The sequence below is a fragment of the Pristiophorus japonicus genome, chromosome 7 (assembly GCF_044704955.1).
Source record: "Pristiophorus japonicus isolate sPriJap1 chromosome 7, sPriJap1.hap1, whole genome shotgun sequence".
NCBI lineage: Eukaryota > Metazoa > Chordata > Chondrichthyes > Pristiophoridae > Pristiophorus > Pristiophorus japonicus.
Window position 1 is genome coordinate 120705421 of NC_091983.1, and position 23900 is coordinate 120729320.

Below are 23900 nucleotides of genomic sequence, written 5' to 3' on the forward strand. Positions count from 1 at the left end.
CCACTGTAGCGCGCATGTGCAGAGGTCCAGCCCTGTTTTCAGTGCTGGGACCTAGCTCCGCCCCCTGCAGCTTGGGCTGCGCCGCACCGAGGGCCAGAGGACCAGCAGGGAGCCGGAGAATCTGGAAGTTTTTTTTAGGCGCACTTTTTGGCGCGAAAAACGGGCGTCCAGGTCGGGGCTGCGTCGTTCTAGGCGCGGCCCGAAACTTGGGCCTAAAATGTGCAACTGATGATCAGAGTTGTGTACATGCAATAAGCAAGGAAAAGTCTCACGATCATGTAAAAATGTGTAATTGATGATCAGAATTGGTTACATGCAACCAGCGAGGGAAAAGTCACGCAATTGCGATCGGAGCTACAGAGTATCCACCATAAGTAATGAAAAGTTGTGCGATGTAGGATTTCAACTGCACGCAGCCAATGCAGCGGGCAGACACCCATCGGGAGCACACAGGTCCAGCGAGCTACCAAATGCTGTAATCTGTGTCCCCGGGATCAGAGTTATGCACCATGGAGTGTGCCCACAAGCAGCCAATACACATGAGCTGCAGAGCAAGCGATCTCAGGAGAGCAACGGCACCGATATCGATACCCTGCCCCTGATCGGTTCCACCTCTCAGGCACCCGATGGCACCAACCGCCACGAGCTTGAAAGAGCAAACTGTGCCAAGGCGCAGCCCCCAGACCCCATCGCCACCAAGGCCATGCTCTGAAACGAAGGGTCACTTGCTACAATCCTCCCAAAGGGGACCGAGACCAGCCAGGATCCCAAATCAAACAACGCCCAGGCAAGCGAGTCAGTAGTCCCCTGTGCACTGCTAGATGACAGCCCCTCAGGGAGCAGCAATGATCCAGGGCGCAAGAAAGGACAGGGAGGTCACAAGCACCTGTGAACCTGCCTGATGCTAGGAACCACGGCAACAGCCCCAAGAGCAGACAACTTGAGCCAACTGGGTTCCCACTGCCAGCACTGGGCACCGCGCCGCCACCAGACTACAGGGACTCCATCCAGCAGTTCTGGAACTAGTTTGTCCTTACGCACCAGTCACTGATCCCCAGTACGCATCGATAATGTATCTCACCAGTCTAACATACCGGTCTCACAACTGAAACACAAATGAATGCAAACTTGTTTTTCTGAACTTGAATGTATATGAACGCACTGAGCCTCTGGCATAACCTATATGTGGGGGGGAGAGAATGGAGTGGTCAGGGACACACACGAACAGCAACCACCAGCACTCTACTGCACCAACCATTCACCCAAGATAGAAACGACCCGCCAAGGGTCAACCAGATAGAGCTAAGCCCAGAGCACAATCAATGCAGAGGCGATTTGCACTGAAGGCTTGGGGGAGAGTGATGTCATGTATCCTACATGGCAACGGTTTGTACTATCACAAGGTGTGCCACCAGAGGGCACAACAGAGGGAGACTTGTAGGTTACCTGTACAGGTGTGCCTGGCCTAGTATAAAAGGCACGCCACCAGGTGTGATCCTCACTCTGGAGTTAACAAATAAAGGATTAAGGTCACTACCATTCAAATACAACACATTGCCTCGTGGAGTCATTATTAGAGCATCCAAGGACACAACAGTCACCTTGCAACCACGTCTCTGTAATGGCTATCAGATCATGCCCATTTGATTGTGCCATCAATTCATCTATCTTGTTAAAATGCTGTGTGCATTCAGATAAAGTATCTTCAATATTGTCTTTTTAACATTTTTCCCTACTCTGACCCTATTTGCTGGTGCAATCTTAGGTTTGCATGCTTTGTCCCTTTCTGCTACACTCTGGTTATCATTATCCATATCGCTACCCTGCACTATTGCCTTGTCCTTTCTCTTTAACTTTCTAAATTTCCCCTCACTTGAAACCCCACCTCCTCCCCACCCCACTATTTAGTTTAAAGACCTATCTACAGCTCAAGTTATTCGCCAGGACACTGGTCCCAGCACGGTTCAAGTGAAGCCCTTCCCAACGAAACAGCTCCCTCCTTACCCTGTACTCATGATATTGCCCCATGAATTGAAACCACACCAATCTTTGAACCATGCATTCAACTCTCTGATATTATTGACCCTATGTCAATTTGCTCGTGGCTCAGGTAATCCAGAAATTATTACCTTTGTGGTTCTGCTTTTTAATTTAGCCCTTAGCTGCTCATACTCCCTCAGCAGAACTTCTTTCAAAGTCCTACCTATGTCGTTGGTACCTACGTGGACACAAAAACTGGATCTTTCCCCTCCCACTCCAAATTCCTCTCCAGCCCCGAGGAGATGTCCTTAACCCTGGCACCGGGCAGGCAACACAGTCTTCGGGATTCACGCTCTAGGCTGCAGAGAACAGTATCTATCCCCCTAACTACTACTACATTCTTTTTTACTTCCCCAACTTGAATCAGCCCCTGTACCACGGTGCTGTGGTCAGTTTACTCATCCTCCCTGCAATCTCTGCTCTCGTCCACACAGGGAGTAAGAGCCTCAAACCTGTTGGACAAGGGCAAGGGTTGAGGTTCCTCCAATGCTACCTTCTGGATCCCCATACCTGCCTCACTTGTAGTCACACCCTCCTGGCCCTGACCACAGACCACATCTTAACCTAAGTGGTGTGACTGCCTTCTGGAATAAAGTGCCCAGGTAACTTTCTCCCTCCCTGATGCATCGCAGTGTCCGAAGCTCGAACTTTGGACTCCAGCTCATCAACTCTGAGCTGAAGTTCCTTGAGCTGCAGTCACTTACTGCAGATGTGGTTTCTGTGGATCACACTGGCATCCACCAGCCCCCACGTTCTACAGCTGCAACACATCACCTGCCCTAGTCTTTAAAGTTCGTTGCCTGTGCTTACGGTATTGAAATGTTGATTTGTTGTTTCCGCTGCAGTATCATCAATATTCAGCTCATTGCTGGCAGCAATCTCACTGAGATCCCGTGGTGCATTTCTGATTCCGGTCTCACCCTGCCTAAATTTCACCGCAAAGCAGACAATCTCAGCCCTTGACTCATCGGTCTCTTATTTTAACTCGCTGTTTCCCAGTACTTCAAAATTGTGGAACCACTTGCCAGCTTCAGTCTTTCCTTTGCTCTACATGCTTTTAAAACCCAATGTTGGTGTCCCATAATCACTTTTCCTGATTTACTTAATTTTTAAAATCTCTTCAGCTGTCCAGTATCCACAATGGTCTTCGCTCCTCGATGGGGTTTCTCAACAAAAAAAAATCATAGCTACCAGTTATTTTCTAACATTCCACGATCTAAGATTATAGACACTGAGGATGAATTTCCATGGGGTTCTCCCACTAGACTGATGTGGCTTTGGTGGAAAAGCTGCGGAAACCCTGAAAAATAGGGTAAATGACGTTGTCAAATGTTTTCCCAGGTTTTCTGTGGCTCTTCTGCTAAAGTTACTGCGGATGAATGGGAGAACCCTGCAGAGATTTACTACCACTATATAAATTACATGAAGTGAATGAACTACTGAAAAGCAATGAGTACTTACTGCAAGGATAACTTGTAGTGAACTATGTGCCACTTCTATATACTGGTATTCTAGCAGGCACCCTCTGATATAAATGTAGCGGTGATCCTCTGGTACCCATTCTGGAGTATCAGTTATGGTCGCCACCACACATCCTGGTCCATTCTCCATCCACCAAGTGCGATGCATAGAAATGTTAAAGGTCATAATCAGGTCGGTATCCTGTAGCAGAAAAAAAATCATAGTTTTAAAAAGCTGTTTAAATGTAATGCATCTTGTGATACAATGAGGTCATCAATAGCTATAAATAAATTCCCAGTTGACCATATATTTGACCATAAGACATTACATTATTTAGAAAATTATTTTTAAGCGGTCAAATTTCACCTTTGTTTCCAAACAGTGAAAGAATGGCAAAATAGTAGGAGGTGTAGAAATTAGTAGAATAGCTTGATGATCATAATTACATTTTTATTAGGCAAGTGTATCAAGGGGTATTTAGCAATGGTGGGTCAATGGGTTGAGGTTCAGATTAGCCATGATATAATTGAATCGCAGAACAGGTTTGAGGGACTGAAGGGCCGAATTAAGGGGAAGAAATAATAGAGCCTGGCTCAGAAACTCTCTATTTCAGGAGATCCTCTATTGCAGGGCCTCAGTGGGACCTGGCATACAGTCGGAAGAGGTACACCCGCTCAGATCAGGTGTAGTGTCTGGGCCATTGGTGGCTGCAGGAGTGACATAGCGATCCTGGCTGAGTTCAAGGGCTGGACCCTCAAAACAATTTTTTTCAACATTTTTCTTTTGTACAGCTTATAAAACAAGCCACAAGGTAAGCTACAACTTATTTCCAGGTGGTATCCCAATCATCCCCTTCCCCAACTCGGCCTTCTGTGATGGACTTTCTAGCTTAGTTTTTATGGCAGATGCCCTAGATGTGCCTGCGTGACATAGGCACCTATCAATGCATTCAAAACAGGCGATTTTGACGGGGCCAACGGTGAAGAATCCGGGCAGGTGCATCTCAGCAGTTGTGTTAAGATGCCCCCCTTCTCTCCACTCCCGCAGGTTTTCAGGCGAACACGATGCTCAATGAATGCAGAAATTTTGTTTTGGGATTATGTAAGAAAATGATAAGTTTAAAAAACTGAAAACTAGCTTGAACAAAATGTAGCATGGCTTTGATTATTAGTTGAGTAATTTAATACGTCTCAGGGCAATGGTTGCATTCTCCGTGACCCCATGTTTTGGAATTATATGAATTACATTTTCTTCAGATGCCCAGGAGGTCAGGATGAAAACCGACCCCTTGATCCAATTCAACATGCCTCCCTGTCCCACACACACCCCACCAGCAATGTACCTTTTACAATAATTTGGAAGCACCTTAAATTATACGGAACTAAGGGAAAGTTCCCTGAGCTCTGAAAGAATTGGACATTTTTGTGGCAGCAATAGTTGATGGGAGGATCCTAGGATTCATTGCCTTTTCAACCAAATCCTATTAAGAGATTATTCTTATAACTGTACCATTAATACTCTGTGGCAAGAAATAATTTGTGATTTGTGTGATCACTTCAAAAAAATCTAAGAAGTTCTCAGTGATATCCATAAACAACTGGCTGAAAACACTATTATGCAACTAGAAAAGATACTGCAGATCCAATATGAATATCTAACAGTAGACTGTGTTAATCACTGAAATTGCTAAAAGGATACACTTTAATCAATCCAATTTTTTCTGTTCGTCAGCAACAGAAATGGCTGTTTTTTGGTCTAGAGGAAGGTATACAGTGGTGTTCTCCAAGGTTCAGTACTGGGACCACTGCTGTTTTTGATGAACAGTAATGACGTGGAATTGGGGTACGGGGCACAATTTCAAAATTCGCAGATGACACGAAAATTGGTATTCAGTAAGAACATAAGAACATTAGGAATAGGAACAGGAGTAGGCCCCTCGAACCTGCTCCACCACCCAATGAGACCGTGGCCGATTCTCTACTAATATTAATTACTTTACATTCTTCACTCTAACTAGCCTCTTGCTTCCCAGCTATTTTTGGCATGCTTTTTGTGTCTTCTACTGTGAAGACAGATACAAAATCTCGATTTAAAGTCTCTGCCATTTACCTATTCCCCATTATAATTTCTCTTGTTACAGCCTCTATGGGATCAATGTTTACTGTTGCTACTCTCTTCCTTTTTACATACTTGTAGAAGTACTTACTGTTGCGTTCCTAACACAGATGAGACTGCACACAGGGAGATTAAAATAACAGTGACCTCAGTCTTTATTAAGACACTCCAGAGTGAGGGACAGGTCTTAGGGGCCAGCTTATATACAGTGCTCCCAAGAGATGCTGGGATCCCTTGGGACTTCAGGGGATGCACTCCCTGGTGGCGGAATGTGGGAGTGCATGCTTTACAGAGGTGGGTAAATGAGGCCTCATCGACATGTGATAGCGCTCGGATGTCATCCCAGTTCCAGCGGATTTTGCCCAGCCAGCTCCTTCGAAGCAGTGTGGTGCCATCACCCAGGACAATCCAGAGTGGCAGTTCGTGCACCGTGCCCACATAGGTGACCTTGACCATGGCGCTGCCTAGGACAGTGATATGCTCTTTGGTATACGTTCTCAGTTTCGTGTGGATGGGGCTCAGGGCTGGTCTGAGTGCCTTGTTGCACCACAGTCTCGCAAACATCTTTTTACTCATGCTGTATTGGCTATCGTCCGTGTCCAGTTCCATGGCTACGGGTAAGCCATTCAATTTGACATTTAACATTATAGGTGGACATTTCGTCGAAAATGTGTGCACTCCGTGTACTTCAGCATTTGTCTCCTCTCTCTGAGGCTCGAAATTGCTTTGATCCACCATGGACCGATCTTCCTTTGCCACGTGGTGTTTAGCAGGTTTTGCAGAGCTTGCAGCTTGTCTGCAAGCTCGTTGGAGATGCCCATTGTTCCACAGCTCTTGCAAACATACCCTTTGAAGCGGCATGAATAGGCTGAATGGAAGCCTCCACAACGCCAACAAGATGTGAATTGCCTTACATTCATCCTTTGTTGGGGACTCCGAGTCATCTGAGATCTGCTGGCAGTTGCAGACTCGTGGTTTCTGCCCTGTACATTTCTGCTCGCAAACACAGTTCCAGTTAATTTATGAACATTGCTAGCACTTGTGTGCTGAGAGATTTGTTTGGTGTTATCATTGGTGGACATCGCAATGGCCTTACTGAGGGTCGGTGTCTCTACAGTCAAAAGTTTTTAGAGGATGGTCTCGTGGCCAATGCCCAGTACAAAAGAATCTCTGAGCATTTGCTCCAAGTAGCCATCAAACTCACATTGTCCTGCAAGTTGTCTTAGCTCGGCGACGTAGCTCGCCACTTCCTGACCTTCAGATCGCTGGCACGTGTAGAACCGATACCTCACCATCAGCATGCTCTCCCTCGGGTTAAGATGCTCCCGAACCAGTGTACACAGCTCCTCATACGACTTATCTGTGGGTTTCACTGGAGCCAGAAGATTCTTCATGAGGCTGTAGGTCGGTGACCCGCAGACCATAAGGAAGACCGCTCTCCTTTTTGCAATGCTTCCTTCTCCATCCAGCTCATTGGCTACAAAGTACTGGTCTAGCTGTTCGACATAGGCTTCCCAGTCCTCACCCTCCGAGAACTTCTCCAGGATGCCCACAGTTTGCTGCATCTTTGCGTTGGATTCGTATACTCGTCGCCAGTTGTTGTGTTCCTCACACAGATGAGACTGCACACAGGGAGGTTAAAGAAACAGTGACCTCAGTCTTTATTAAGACACTCCAGAGTGAGGAACAGGCCTTATGAGCTGGCTTATATACAGTGCTCCCAAGGGATGCTAGGATCCCTTGGGACTTCAGGGGATGCACTCCCTGGTGGCAGAACATGGGAGTGCATGCTTTACAGATACACAACACTTACAATCTGTTTTTATATTTCTTGCTAGTTTACTTTCATATTCTATTTTCTTCCTTTTATCATTTTGTTGTTCATCCTTTCCTGGTTTGCCAAGCTCTCCCAATCCTCAGGCTGACTACTATTCTTCGCAACATTATAAGCCTCTTCTTTTAATCTAATACTATCCTTAACTTCTTTAGTTAGCCAGTGATGGATCACTTTTCCCATAGAATTTTTATTTCTCATTGGAAGGTATATTTGTTGAGAATTTTGGAATATTTCTTTAAATGTTTGCCATTGCTGATCTATTGTTATACCTTTTAACCTAATTTCCCAATCTACCTTGGCTACCTCGGTCCTCATTCCTATGTAATTGGCTTTATTTAAGTTTCAGACTCTCATTTTGGACTGAAGTATTTAACTCTCAAACTCAATGTGAAATGTTATCATATTTTGATCACTCTTCCCCAGAGGATCCTTTAATAATTAACCCTGTCTCATTACATAATACGTCTAAAATAGCCTGTTCCCTGGTTGGTTCCATGACGTCCTGTTCTCGGAAATTGTCTCAAATACATTCCATGAACTCGACCTCCAGACTACCTTTGCCAATTTAATTTGCCCAGTCTATATGAAGATTAAAGTCCCCCGTGATTACCTTTGTTATAAGCTCCTATTATTTGTTGATTAATACTCTGCTCAACAATATAGCTACTGTTAGGGGGAACTATAAACTACTCCCACCAATCTTTTCTTATCTCCACCCATACTGATTCTACTTCCTGATCTTCCAAGCAAAAATTGTTCTCACCACTGTACTTATGCCATCTTTTATTATCAGAGCTGCCACCACCCAACCCCACCCCTCCTTTTCCATTCTTTCTGTCATTTCGAAACATCAAGTACCCTGGAATATTTAGTTCCCAACCTTGGTCACCTTGCAACCACATCTCTGTAGTGGCTGTTAGATCGAAGCCATTTATATCTATTTATGCCATTAATTCATCTATCTTGTTCAGAATGCTTTCTGCATTCAGATAGAGCCTCTAATTTAAATGTTTTATCTTTATTCCCTGCTTTGACCTCATTCTCTGCTACTCTGCTACCGTTAAACTCTCTATCCTTTCCTGTCACACTCTGCTTATCTATACCCAAATCTCTAGAGTGCTCCATTGCCTTGACTTTTCTCTTTAGATTTTGGAATTTCCCCTCACTTGACCCTCTCCCCACACTTTTTAATTTAAAGCCCTATTACAACCCTACTTATTTGATTCCCCAAGACACTGGTCCCAGCCTGCCAAACTAATAAGACGAAAGGCTGACAAGTCCCCTGCACCTGATGACTTGCATCTTAGGGTCTTAAAAGAAGTGGCTGCAGAGATAGTGGAAGCATTGGTTGTTATAATCCAAAATTCTCTAGATTTTTGAAAGGTCCCAGAGGACTGGAAAACAGTAAATGTAATGCCCCTATTCAAGTAAGGAGGGAAACAGAAAGCAGGAAACTATGGGCTAGATTTTACACTTCTGTGCATATCGCCCAAAAATGGACGGTATTTCTGGCGTGGGCGGTAAAAATGGGTTTTCAGATCGCAGGCTTCTCACCCATTCTCAAAGACCCTAGTCTCCATTTTTGAAATTGGGCGTTACCGCGAGTGATATGAAATGGGCAGTAGCATTAAATCTCTCTGACCTTCTGCCGTAAAGTGTCGCAGTGCTTAGCAACAGCATGGCAATGCTCGATTCCCGCGATTCAGTAGGCCAAGGGTCATCATGACATGTGCAGAAGAGGAGACAGATAGAGAGGGAGTTGAGAGGGACTGAAGGCGTGTGTGGGTGTGGTCTGGCTACTTAGGGAGGATGGAGGGAGAGTTTAGAACTTTAAGTAAAGTGGGGAAAAAAAATTAGCTGTTACCAGCCACATATCTGCCCGAATTTGGTGCCTATAATGGAGGGAGGGGTCGTCACAGCACGCTGTGGAGACTGACGCTGGAGAGAGAGCAATGAGCTTGGAGAGGAGCACATTGGAGGGCGCAAAAGAGCGAGGAGGTTCTTGGACAAGGCAAATGCCTCCCTAATGCAGGAGGTCGAGTCACGCTGGAGTGATTTGACCCAGGGAGGGCGTGGGAAGCCTACCAGAAGATATGGGCCGAGATAGCAGAGGTGGTCTCATTGGGCAACCAATGCCGCAAGCGATGGAATGATCTTGTTGGATCTGCAAGAGTAAGTATTACATTTATTTACATATACTTATGTATTTATATAATTTGATTTGTAAGAGTCATGAATGACTATCAGCAGATGTGAGGGTTAGAGTTAGGGTTAGGGTTAGGGTTATACCAGGAATGTTGTACTCAAAGCCTGCGGTCACGGTGCACGTTTTTAGGTAAAGAATGATAATTATCATAATAATCATTATTACATCTGTCGGTTATGTGTTGTATCAGTCTCTGTGAAAGTACCTAGCAATGATATCACGCAATGATCTCATGCCATGTCATCTGGTTACCTTTTACAGAAGAAGCTATCGACGATGTGGTCCACGCAGAGACGAATGGGTGGGGGTGCCACCAGTTCCCAGCGACATCACGGAGATGGAAGAGCGGGTGCTCACACTTGTGGGGAAGCACCCCCGGATGGCCGCGCAAGCAGCTGCAGACCCTGAAGTGATGCGGCGTGAGTAAAGTTTACACCATTGCGTGATGTAAAGTCAATAGATGCCTGATATCCGAACAATCATATATAACAGATGATTTCTAAAATTGTCCTATAAATAATGCTGGCCTAATGAAAATCATTGCAATGCAGAATATGTTGATGGTCATGAAATGTGATGTCTGTGATGATTTTGAGAGCGGTGGTGCTTTTGTCGTGCATGTGCTGCATGTCGCGCTGGAATCATCTTGTGACCCTAGCACCCCCTTCTCCTCTAATAACCTCATTTGTGTTTTGCAGCTCAGCCAGCAATGCAGGCAAGACCACAGAGGCCAGAAGGTGGGGGCATGGGGCCGGACTCGCTGGATGATCCTACATCTGGTGCTGAGGAGCTCCGATTCTCAGTCAATCAGCTGGGTCTGTCCTCTATGGATGAGAGCGCGGACTTCGAGGAACCTGCATCGCCACGCTCCAGAAGCCATTCCACCCCAAGGCCATCTAGTACTTCCCCGGTCATTTCCACCTCCACTCTGGAGTACCGGCCCCAAGCACCTCACCACAGGGCATCCCATTTGTCCCCAGGATGGCACCGACCCCGCGGAGGCTTCGTGGACGCGGTAGGTCTGGTCCATGAGCGCCACATGAGAGCGGAGAGATGGTACAGTTGTTCAGAAGGACTGTTGACATTGGTGACCAGATCCTCGATGCATTGGGGGTCATACCCCGACAGCTGGCCACCATGACTGAGTACGTTCTGCGGTGAGTGGAGGCCCTGGAGGCGATAAGCCAGGAATATTGCTGGCACAGGCATCCCAATGGTCCCGGAGCGCGGCACTCCACCCCTAGGTTCAGCACCACCACTGCGAACGACAGATGAGAGGCAGGACCAAAATCCTGCTTCTGGATCCAACAATGTTCCCCCCTCAGCACCCCGCCCCTTCCATATGTGTCCAAGCACCACCTCTGCCTTCATCCCCCCCCAGTGAGGCACCGCCTGAGGAGCTCTTCAGCCAGGCGGCGTGGAGCAAGGAGGGGAAGGGGTAGAGGTGGGGAGAAGAAGCAGAGGGGGGAAGGAAAGTGAGGTGCATGTCTGCAGGTGATGGCTGTGTTATATCTCCATCTGGATGTGTGCAATTTGTTGTAATTTATTGGGGGAGGGGGCCACCCTCCTGCTTTGCATTTGTGTTCTGTGTTGCTGGACATGTTGACCATTTGATTGATGTCTGTTAAGTTCAGAATCACTCCACGAGACTGTGTTGTAAGCTCAAAACATAGTGAGGCAGCAGCATGGTGGACTGCCTTTAATACCTGCTTACTCCAGGGTACACAGGTGACCCATAGGTCTCCCACAGGTTTGACCCCAAGTGGCAAGTCTTACACATAGGTGAGGTTTGCATAGATAACATCACTTCCCCACAAAGTCTTATGTACAAGTTATTTACAGGTTGAGGCAATCTGGCGCTCTGCGTTCCCAGTTGAGGAGGTGGGTGGGGTGGCTTGACCCATCCACCTCCACGGAGGTGTGTGGGGGACCTGACCCATCCACCTCCATGGCACGAACCTGGTATTGCAGTACTTCCAGGAACGGTGCAGTGGCTCTAGGCCTTTTGGCTAAGAGCATTGGCGCAGAGTGATCCTTGGCGTGTGCAAGGTGACCTCTGGCGTTTGTGATTTGACAAAGAATTGGAACGATTGGCTACGAATTTCAAAAAAAAAAAAGTTCCCAGTTCGATCGCCTGAGTTGAAGTCCTGGCATGGGTGAGTTGGTCGGGTCATTGCTGCACTGCAGCGCGGCTGGTCTGATCGGACTGTCGGGCATGGTGGGTTTATCCTCGTAGTTGACAGTGTGGTCGATTGCTGGTTGGGTGTGTGTTGGTGGATCATAGATGGTAAAGTCTTCTTCAAACTGTTCTTGGTTGTCCGTTAATTGCAGTTTGGTCTGATCCAAGTGCTTTCTGCATATTTGCCCATTCAACAATTTAACAACAAACACTCTATTCCCCTCCTTGGCTAAGACAGTGCCAGCAATCCATTTGGGACCATGACCGTAATTGAGAACAAACACAGGATCATTAACCTCAGTGTCACGCGATACAGCCGCGCGATCGTGGTACACGTTATGCCGGTGCCGTCGGGTTTCTACGTGATCATTGAGATCCGGGTGGACTAAGGAGAGCCTGGTTTTGAGTGCTCTCTTCATTAACAATTATACAGGGGGAACCCCGGTGAGCGAGTGGGGGCATGTCCGGTAGCTGAGCAGGACCCGAGATAACCGGGTCTGCAAGGAACTGTCCGTTACGCATTTCAAGCTCTGCTTGATGGTTTGGACTGCCTGTTCCGCTTGACCGTTGGATGCGGGCTTAAATGGGGCAGACCTGACATGCTTAATGCCATTGTGGGTCATGAACTCATTGAATTCCGAGCTGGTGAAACATGGTCCATTGTCACCAACAAGGACGTCGGGCAAACCATGGGTGACGAACAAGGCCCTGAGGCTTTCAATGGTGGCAGTGGACGTATATGATGACATTATTATACATTCAATCCATTTAGAATAAGTGTCCACTGCTACTAGAAACATCTTTCCTAGAAAAGGGCCAGCAATATCTGGACCATGGTTTGGAGGGCCATGACCACAGTCTCAGTGGGGTCTCCCTGGGTGCGTTGCTCAACTGTGAGCAAGTGTTGCATTGGTGTATGCATGACTCCAATTCGGAGTCAATGTCAGGCCACCAAATGTGTGATCTGGCGATAGCCTTCATGATGACTATGTCTGGGTGGGTACAGTGTTGGTCGCGTGTAAACATTTCCCTGCCTTTTTTTGGAAAAACCACGTGATTCCCCCATAGGAGACAATCCGATTGGATGGACAATTCATCCTTACGTCGGTGAAATTCATCTTGCATTTCCCCGGGAACCAGCGATCAGCTCCCATTGAGGATGCAGCTTTTTACGAGTGATAGCACAGGGTCCTGGCTAGTCCAGGTCCTGATCTGGCGAGCCATGACGGTTGACCCCTCACTCTCAAAAGTATCCATTACCAGAAGCAAGTCTGCGGGTTGCGCCATTTCCACCCGGTGGTGGGCAATGGTAGCCGACTGAGGGCGTCAGCGCAGTTCTCAGTGCCTGGTCTGTGGCGGATTACATAGTCATACGTAGACAATGCTAGTGCCCATCTTTGGATGTGGGACGAAGCATTGGTGTTGATACCTTTGCTTTCTGAGAGCAGTGAAGTAAACGGTTTGTGGTCAGTTTCGAGCTCGAACCGGAGACCAAATAGGTATTGGTGAATTTTCTTAACCCCGTATACACATGCTAACGTTTCTTTCTCAACCATACTGTAGGCTCTTTCAGCCTTGGATAAACTTCTGGACGCATATGCAACCGGTTGCAGTTTGCCTGATACATTTGCTTGCAGTAACACACAACCGACCCCGTACGACGATGCATCACAAGCTAGTACTAAACGTTTACATGGGTCATACAATACAAGTAACTTGTTAGAGCATAGCAGGTTTCTGGCCTTATTAAAGGCTGTCTCTTGAGATTTACCCCAAACCCAGTCATCACCCTTGCATAGCAATAAATACAAGGGTTCCATCAAAGTGCTCAACCCCGATAGAAAGTTACCAAAATAGTTGAGGAGTCCCAGGAACGAATGCAGCTCCGTCACATTCTGTGGTCTGGGTGCATTCTTGATGGCCTCCGTCTTTCTCCCCAGAAATTTGACCTCTGGCGTCAGGAAAACACACTTGGAGCGTTTCAGCCTGAGTCCCACTCTGTCCAGTCGCTTTAGAACCTCTTCCAGGTTGTGCAAGTGTTTGGTGGTGTTGCGACCAGTGATCAAGATGTCGTCTTTGAACACCACGGTGCATGGAACCGATTTCAGCCGACTCTCCATGTTCCTCTGGAAGATGGCTGCAGCCGAGCGAATCCCAAAAGGGCATCTGTGGTACACGAACAGTCCTTTGTGCGTGTTGATGCACGTCAATTTCTTTGATGGTTCAGCCAGCTCGTGTGTCATGTAAGCAGAGGTTAGATCTATCTTGGTGAACGACTTTCCCTCTGCTAGAGTTGCGAATAAGTCCTCCGCTTTGGTTAGTGGGTACTGGTCCTGTAACGAGACTCGATTGATCATTACCTTGTAGTCCCCACAGATTCTGACCGTCCCATCGCTCTTTAGTACCGGCACGATTGGACTGGCCCACTCGTTGAACTTGACTGACGATATGATTCCCTCTCGTTGAAGTCTGTCCAGCTCGATCTCAACTTTCTCTTGCATCATATATGGGACTGCTCGGGCCTTGTGATGAACGGGCCGTGCCTCAGGAACAAGATGGATCAGCACCTTGGCGCCTGTGAAGTTGCCGATGCCTGGCTCAAATAACGCTGGGAATTTGTTTAGAACCTGGGCGCACGGGGCGTCATCCACCAAAGACAGTGCTTTGATGTCGTCCCAGATCCATCAGATCTTTCCTAGCCAGCTTCTACCGAACAGTGTTGGACCATTGCCTGGTATAATCCATAGTGATAAATCATGCACCATTCCGTCATTCGATACTTTCACTGCCGTACTGCCAACAACAGGTACGAGTTCTTTGGTGTAAGTGTGCAACGTTGTGTGAAAATCGGGCTCAGTTTTGGCCTCTGTGCCTTGTTGTGCCAGTTTCTCAAAAGCCTTCTGGCTCATGATTGATTGACTCACCCCTGCGTCCAATTCCATGGAGACTGAAATGCCGTTCAGTTTAACTTTTAACATTATCGGAGGGCTTTTGGTGGTGAAGGTGTGTATCCCATACACTTCCTCTTCATCCTCAGGTTGAGTTGCCTCTCCTGCTCGATCAGTGTGATCCGCGCTGGATCGGTCGTCCTCTGCTGACTCTGCCATGTGGTGAGTCAGAGGTTGTTTGTACATTCGTTGGAGGTGCCCCATTGTTCCATAGCCCTTGCACACATAGTGCTTGAATCGACATTGATGGGCTCTATGACTGCCCCCACAGCGCCAACATGGTGTTAATGGATATGCATTCACACCCCACAGTGGCCTGTGAGTCACCCTAGGCCTGACCTCTGCGGTCGTGTGGGCCCTACCATGTACAGTTCTGCCTGCTGAAGGCATTATCTTATGCACAGTACTTGCCGGTGAGCTTCGATGCTGTGAAGATATCTGTCTCGTGTTGTCGTTCGTGGATATGAAAGCCTGGGCTATCGTGATGGCCTTGCACTGATCTAAGGATTCGGCAGACAGCAGTTTGTGAAGAATGACCTCTTGGCCGATTCCAAGCATGAAAAAGTCCCGCAACATTTCCCCCAAAGATCCTGCAAATTTGCACTGTCCCGCAAGGCGTCTTAGGTCGGCGATAAAGCTCGCCATGTTCGGCCCTCAGAGTAACGGCGCGTGTAAAAGCAATACCTGGCCATTAGGATGCTCTCCTTTGGCTGGAGGTGTTCCCGAGCCAGCGTACACATGTGTAAGTCTTGTCCGTTGGTTTGTCTGGTACCAGCAGATTTTTGAGGAGGCCATATATCGAAGACCCACATAGGGTGAGGAGAATCGCCCTGCACTTGATCACCGTTTCAGCCTTGTCCAGCTTGTTGGCCACGAAGTACTGGTCGAGACGCTCAATGAAGGCTTCCCAATCATCACCCTCAATAAATTTCTCGAGAATACCAATGGCAGCCATTTCTACGTGAAAGTTCGTGATCTGTAACTCGTCGCCAGTTGTTAAGTTCAGAATAACTCCGTGAGACTGTGTTGTAAGTTCAAACTATTGTGACCTTGATCTCTTTAATATAACTCCAAAGTGAGGCAGCAGCATGGTGGATTGCCTTCTATACCTGCTTGCTCCAGGGTGCACAGGTGACCCACAGGTGTGCCCCCTAGTGGCAAGTCTTACACATAGGTAAGATTTCCATACATAACAATGTCAATGGTCAAAAGAGTGGGGTGTGGGCGGGGGTGGGGTGTTTTTGCCCATGATACTTATGATTTCAGAGCAATGGTCATGTAAAAAAATTTTTATTCAACATAACCTTGTTCCGCATTGTCTCAGATAGCTGGACCGTTACACACTGGTGATTCCTTAACATGAAAGGGTTAAATAAAACTTAACTTCAATCAACTTAAACTTTAACTGGCACCAAGGTGATGACCGCCATTGATGTCTGAGCTGCACACACAGCAGTATTTCAGTGTTGTCACTCACAGCAACATTCTTTCAGGCAAATCGTTCTGTTATGAGCTCTTGACGTAAGAGTCTTGCAGCTATGTAGCCACCACAGGCCCTTTCCTGTGGTCTTGAGGGGAAGTGGGCATGGTTGCATAGCCAGCCTGATTGTCTGGCCCTCGGTCAGCATCCAGCCCCTCGTCCTCCTCTTCCTCTCTTTCCTGAGGTGGACATCAATCCCTTCTGGCAATTCTGGTCCCCTCCTGATAGCCAGGTTATATAGCATGGAGCACACGACCACAAATTTAGCTACTTGCTCAGGGTTGTATTGTCGCTCCCCTCCTGAGTGGTCCAGGCATCTAAAGCACTGCTTAAGTACAGTTATTGTTTTCTGGACCACATTGCGTGTGTCTCTGTGGCTCTGATTGTAGCGCTTCTTGGCTCGGTATGGGTGTCACGCAGGGTGGTTAGGCCATATCGGTTATCACCAAGCATCCAGCATTGTCCTTGTGGCTGACTCTTAAACATGTCAGAGACAGTGCTCTCACACAGGATGTGAGCCTCATCGAAGCTGCCCGGACCTTTGGCATTCACTGACAGTATGATCTGGTTGTGGTCGACAACTAGTTGGACCTTCAGGGAGTGAAATCCTTTTCTGTTATGAAAAAGCTCTGGGTCCTGAGAAGGTGCCCGCGTGACGATGTGAGTGCACTGTATTGCTCCCTGCACCCTGGGAAACTTAGCAATGCGGTAGAATGCTCTAGCCCTGTCAGTCTGAGCCTCCGTGGTCATGGGGAAGCTGAGAAAGTCCATCCTACGTAAGTACAATGCCTCCGTGACCCGCCTATTGCAGCAATGTGTAGCATGGTGAGACAGAGGGGATATCTCGCCCGCAGAGGCTTGAAAGGAAACGGACACGTAGAAAGACAGTGGTGCGGTGACCTTGACCTCGACCGACACTGATGTCCTGATGGCAGGCTGCATATCTGGCCACATATTTCATTGATCACCACCTTGTGGAATTGCAGTCTCCAAAGGCAGGTGTGCTCGGACATGTCGAGATAAGACCTTTTCTCCCTGTAAGTGCGGGATGTGTATGGTCTGGATGTTCTTCTCATTCTGGCACGTCTTAAATTGGGCACATAATGATGTGCATTAGACATTTAGCCATTTGCACTCTGCAGCATCTGTGTATTAATCGATGCAGGCTGAGAAATGGCTGGCCCCATTGCAATGATAGTACAATGGTGATTGATCAGAAACAATAATTTCCTCACTAAAATACACCTACAGTAAACCCCAATAGTCCAGAATCTGAAAAGATGTCTGTTGAGATGGTCACTTCACCTGAGAAGTACTCCAGAGTCAATCAAAACTCACCCAAAGTTGAAGCAGCTTTTTGAATGATGCGACCTGTGATTTAAAAAATGGCGCCCACATTGCTGTGATTCATTCAGAACAGTTCCACTTTTTCTGAGCAGTGTTTTGGGCGAGCGATATTGTGGGCGAGATGTGTGCGAGGTGGTGAAAGTGACGCTGGGCGATCTCCTGGGCATTAGTTTCAGCAAATGTGATCTTTACGACAAAAAAAAGTGGGTGGTCGGTATTATTGAATCTCGGCATTAATTACGTGTGGAAAGTAACGCTGTGTAATGAGAGAGGATTAATTAGCAATCTCATTGTGCGAGGCCCCTTGGGGAAGAGTGACCATAATATGGTGGAATTCTGCATTAGGATGGAGAATGAAACAGTAATTTCAGAGACCATGGTCCAGAACTTAAAGAAGGGTAACTTTGAAGGTATGAGGCGTGAATTGGCTAGGATAGATTGGCGAATGATACTTAGGGGGTTGACTGTGGATGGGCAATGGCAGACATTTAGAGACCGCATGGATGAAGTACAACAATTGTACATTCCTGTCTGGCGTAAAAATAAAAAGGGGAAGGTGGCTCAACCGTGGCTATCTAGGGAAATCAGGGATAGTATTAAAGCCAAGGAAGTGGCATACAAATTTGCCAGAAATAGCAGCGAACCTGGGGACTGGGAGAAATTTAGAACTCAGCAGAGGAGGACAAAGGGTTTGATTAGGACAGGGAAAATGGAGTACGAGAAGAAGCTTGCAGGGAACATTAAGGCGGATTGCAAAAGTTTCTATAGGTATGTAAAGAGAAAAAGGTTGGTGAAGACAAACGTAGGTCCCCTGCAGTCAGAATCAGGGGAAGTCATAACGGGGAACAAAGAAATGGCGGATCAATTGAACAAGTACTTTGGTTCGGTATTCACTAAGGAGGATACAAACAACCTTCCGGATATAAAAGGGGTCAGAGGGTCTAGTAAGGAAGAGGAACTGAGGGAAATCTTTATTAGTCGGGAAATTGTGTTGGGGAAATTGATGGGATTGAAGGCCGATAAATCCCCAGGGCCTGATGGACTGCATCCTAGAGTACTTAAGGAGGTGGCCTTGGAAATAGCGGATGCATTGACAGTCATTTTCCAACATTCCATTGACTCTGGATCAGTTCCTATGGAGTGGAGGGTAGCCAATGTAACCCCACTTTTTAAAAAAGGAGGGAGAGAGAAAACAGGGAATTATAGACCGGTCAGCCTGACCTCAGTAGTGGGTAAAGTGATGGAATCAATTATTAAGGATGTCATAGCAGTGCATCTGGAAAATGGTGACATGATAGGTCCAAGTCAGCATGGATTTGTGAAAGGGAAATCATGCTTGACAAATCTTCTGGAATTTTTTGAGGATGTTTCCAGTAAAGTGGACAAGGGAGAACCAGTTGATGTGGTATATTTGGACTTTCAGAAGGCTTTCGACAAGGTCCCACACAAGAGATTAATGTGCAAAGTTAAAGCACATGGGATTGGGGGTAGTGTGCTGACGTGGATTGAGAACTGGTTGTCAGACAGGAAGCAAAGAGTAGGAGTAAACGGGTACTTTTCAGAATGGCAGGCAGTGACTAGTGGAGTGCCGCAAGGTTCTGTGCTGGGGCCCCAGCTGTTTACATTGTACATTAATGATTTAGACGAGGGGATTAAATGCAGTATCTCCAAATTTGCGGATGATACTAAGTTGGGTGGCAGTGTGAGCTGCGAGGAGGATGCTATTAGGCTGCAGAGTGACTTGGATAGGTTAGGTGAGTGGGCAAATGCATGGCAGATGAAGTATAATGTGGATAAATGTGAGGTTATCCACTTTGGTGGTAAAAACAGAGAGACAGACTATTATCTGAATGGTGACAGATTAGGAAAAGGGAAGGTGCAACGAGACCTGGGTGTCATGGTACATCAGTCATTGAAGGTTGGCATGCAGGTACAGCAGGCGGTTAAGAAAGCAAATGGCATGTTGGCCTTCATAGCGAGGGGATTTGAATACAGGGGCAGGGAGGTGTTGCTACAGTTGTACAGGGCCTTGGTGAGGCCACACCTGGAGTATTGTGTACAGTTTTGGTCTCCTAACTTGAGGAAGGACATTCTTGCTATTGAGGGAGTGCAGCGAAGGTTCACCAGACTGATTCCCGGGATGGCGGGACTGACCTATCAAGAAAGATTGGATCAATTGGGATTGTATTCACTGGAGTTCAGAAGAATGAGAGGGGACCTCATAGAAACGTTTAAAGTTCTGACGGGTTTAGACAGGTTAGATGCAGAAAGAATGTTCCCAATGTTGGGGAAGTCCAGAACCAGGGGTCACAGTCTGAGGATAAGGGGTAAGCCATTTAGGACCGAGATGAGGAGAAACTTCTTCACCCAGAGAGTGGTGAACCTGTGGAATTCTCTACCACAGAAAGTAGTTGAGGCCAATTCACTAAATATATTCAAAAGGGAGTTAGATGAAGTCCTTACTACTCGGGGGATCAAGGGTTATGGCGAGAAAGCAGGAAGGGGGTACTGAAGTTTCATGTTCAGCCATGAACTCATTGAATGGCGGTGCAGGCTAGAAGGGCTGAATGGCCTGCTCCTGCACCTATTTTCTATGTTTCTATGTTTCTATGAGATATTATGGCTGTTGGTTTCGCCCATTCTGACGATTCCGCCCAATAAAAGTGGGCGGGCGGTATTATTTTCTCCCGGCGTTACACACATGGGGAAAGTAACGCTCGCCGATAAGTGGCCGAAAAATGGGCGTCAGTTTCCATTTTGTAGCTAAATGGGCGATATATGGGCATTATACTTCATTTCAGCGGTAAAATGGATGTTAAGAGGGCGTTATGCATGCAAAACTAGTGTAAACTCTAGCCCTATGGGCCAGTTAGCCTAACATGTGTCATTGGGAAAATGTTGGAATCCATTATCAAGGAAGTGCAGCAGGACATTTAGAAAATCATAATGCAATCAAGCAGAGTCAACATGATTTTATGAAATGGAAATCTTGTTAGATACATTTATTAGAGTTCTTTGAAGATGTATCAAGCAGTGTGGATAAACAGGAACCAATAGATGTAGTTTATTTGGATTTCCAAAAGGCATTGATAAGGTACCACATAAAAGACTACGATACAAGATAAGATCTCCTGGTGTTTGGGGTAATATATTAGCATGGATAGAGGATTGGCTAATGAACAGAAAACAGAGAGGCGAGATAAATGGGTCATTTTCTGGTTGGCAAACTGTAACTAGTAGAGTGTTACAGGAATCAGTGCTGGCGCCTCAACTATTTACAATCTATATTAATGATTTTGATGAAGGGACCGAGTGTATTGTAGCCAAGTTTACTGATGATCCAAAGATAGGTGGGAAAGCAAATTGTGAGGAGGACACAAAGAGTCTGCAAAGGGATATAGATAGGTTAAGTGAGTGGGCATAAATTTGGCAGATGAAGTACATTATGGGAAAATGTGAGGTTGTCCACTTTGGTGGAAGAATAGAAAAGCAAAATATTATTTAAATATAGAGACTACAAAATGCTGCAGTACAGAAAGACCCGGGGGTCCTTGTGCATGAAACACAAAAAGTTAGTATGCAGGTACAGCAAGTAATTATGAAGGCAAATGGAATGTTGGCCTTTATTGCAAGGGGGATGGAGTATAAAAGCAGAGAAGTCCTGCTATAACTGTACAGAGTATTGGTGAGACCACACCTGGAGTACTGCGTACAGTTTTGGTCTTCTTATTTAAGGAGGGATATACTTGAAATTGGAGGCAGTTCAGAGAAGGTTCACTAGATTGATTCCTGGGATAATGGGGTTGTCTTATGAGGAAAGGTTGAGCAGGTCGGGCCTGTACTCACTGGAGTTTAGAAGAATGCGAGTTGTCTTATTAAAACATATAGGGGCCGAACTCAGTGGGAGCTAAGGCCCGCCCGTTTCTCAGCGGTCTCCGGGCGGAACGTGGGTTTTTGCCGCCCACTGCAGTGGAAGTTGGCGGGCCGGAGCGAGCATGAGCGGGCGGCAGCAGCAGTGGGCGGTAGGTGCAGGCCTCTCGATGTGGCAAATATCGGAGGCCGTGCACCGTGCATGCGCGAGATTTAGAATTTTTTTTGTAGTTTCTTGTGGGTGATGACATCATTTTTGCTGCAATTGGGACTGATGGCACAGCTGTGCATGCTCATAAAAGTTCGCTACTCACTTGCTCCTGCCAGTTGCAGAGGGGTCAGATTTGGAGAGAGAAAAACGAGATCATCATCAGTCATCCATCTAAGAAAGCTATCATGATTCCAAAAAAAGCTGCCAAGAAGTCTAATGGAGGGAGGCCCAGAGCTCCCTGGTTTACTGAGGAGGAGCTGGAGGAACTTGTATGTGAGGTGGAGCACCGTTATAAAGACCTTACCTGGGATGGTCATGGCAAGCCTGCACCACCCCAATATAGACACATATGGCGGGAGATTGGGAAGGCTGTGTCCTTAGTGGGCAACATTGTGTGGGATGGTGACCAGTGCAGGAAACGATGGAACGATATGGTTGCGTCAGCAAGAGTAAGTAAACATGTCTTGTTGCACTCCTGTACTACTTCAAAAGGTTCAGTGTCCAGTGTGTGTGTATGTGTGTGTGTTGCAAAACGTGTAAAGGCTGCAACTTTTATTTCTGCAGCAGAAAAGAGCATCCAAAGCATCAAAGCAGAGTGGCACAGGAGGGGGCCCACCAGATGTCATTGAGGTGACTAGCCTAGAGGAGCGAGCTTTGGCTATGATGGGTGACCACCCTCGTGCCACCACACAGAATGGTGCAGATCCCATGCTAGAGGATGGTAAGCGTATCTGATTCTTCGGTCTGTGTCACACTCATGTCATACAAGGTCATGTCATTTTATGCTAAATGCTTTTTACTGCACTGTGTGTCGCCCATTAATAGTGTGCTTATGTAACGATGGAAGTCCTTGAAGTAAGAATGTGAAATGTGACAGTACATATGTCAGCATGACCAATCTCTGCCCCCCACTATGCACTTAAATGTTGTCCTCTACTTCCAAATGTTGATTCGGACAGCACCGATCAATGCACCCCTAACCCTAACACAAAAGCAGTGTCAAACATCAACGCCTTCCAGCTCGATGCCGTCAGCAGCCCAACACACCAGCTCCTTCCTCCACCCACGCGCCCCCCCCCACTCCCCCCTAGATCACCCATATCCACCACATCCACCTCCGCCACCCAGAGTCACGAACACCAGGAAGAAGAGGAGGGAGAAGTCCCAATCTTCGTACCACTTGAGGTTGAGGAGTTGCAAGAGGAGGACTCCAGCCTCCTGACATGTGTGCCACCTGTTCGGCCAACATCAATTTCGGGGTCCGACCTTTTGGGCTTCGAATCGGACGACGCAGGAACAAGTGTTGGGAGGCGCAAAAGCCGTGCTGCAAAAGCCACCTAGCCGCAACCACCCATGATGATGCAACAAGCCGATGAGAATGCAGGACGGATGGTAGCAATCCAGGAAATGGTTCAATTGTCGAGGACGAGTGTCGAGATAGGTCAAGTTCTGTTTCAGGCCATGGCTGGGATAGCTGCCAACATTGCCACCTTTGCAGAGGAGCATTCTGCCAGTATGTCGTGGTTCATCAGTGCGATGGAGCAAAACACAGACTCTTAAGTGACCATGCGCCAATTGATGCTTTTGGCCCATGTCATGCAACCCCCCGATGCCACACCATCGAAGCCGACAGATCCCGAGGAGCCGGAGTTGCCAACGGATTCCATCTCACCCCCTACATTCTCTCCAAGACGAACATGGCAACAGCGCTCTGGCTGCTCTCCTGCACAACGTCATGGAGCAGAGGTGGTGAGGGGCAGGGGTGTGTGCTGCTGTGGTGAAAGCAGAGACATGAAGAGGACGATGGGCCTCACATTGAGGGGGGGAAAGAGAGGTGGTAGTGGTGGGTAGAGGGTTGAGTGTTGGTGCTGGTGATGTTGGTAACTCTTCATTAAGTTGTTGCTATTGTTTCACATGGCTCGTTTGGATTGTCACTTGACTGGTTTTGGAAATAATGTACAATTTTTGTATTCACTTGTTTGCATGTTCTTTCACTTGCCGTGCTGCACTATTTACTGCAGACACATTGTTCACCAACTCTTGGTCAGTGTTTAACTTTTATATCATCTGGGGTACGTACTGAGTAACAGAAAAATCTCCTTCATATGTACTGGTCTCTGAGCAATATCTTGGCGATATTTGCTACAAATAGGCACAAGATAAACGAATAAACAATACATGGTATGAAACAGCAAATCATACATTT

General features: G+C 47.0%; 1 protein-coding gene across 1 annotated transcript in view; it reads right to left on the bottom strand.

Annotated features, from left to right (window-relative positions):
- nkain2 (sodium/potassium transporting ATPase interacting 2) overlaps window positions 1–3669 on the bottom strand; it is a 232033-nt gene extending 228364 nt beyond the window's left edge. The window contains exon 1 of the mRNA XM_070884454.1: window positions 3502–3669. Coding sequence (XP_070740555.1) covers window positions 3502–3669 — 168 coding nt within the window. The remainder of the gene's footprint in view (window positions 1–3501) is intronic.
- Between the last annotated feature and the right edge of the window lie 20231 nt (window positions 3670–23900).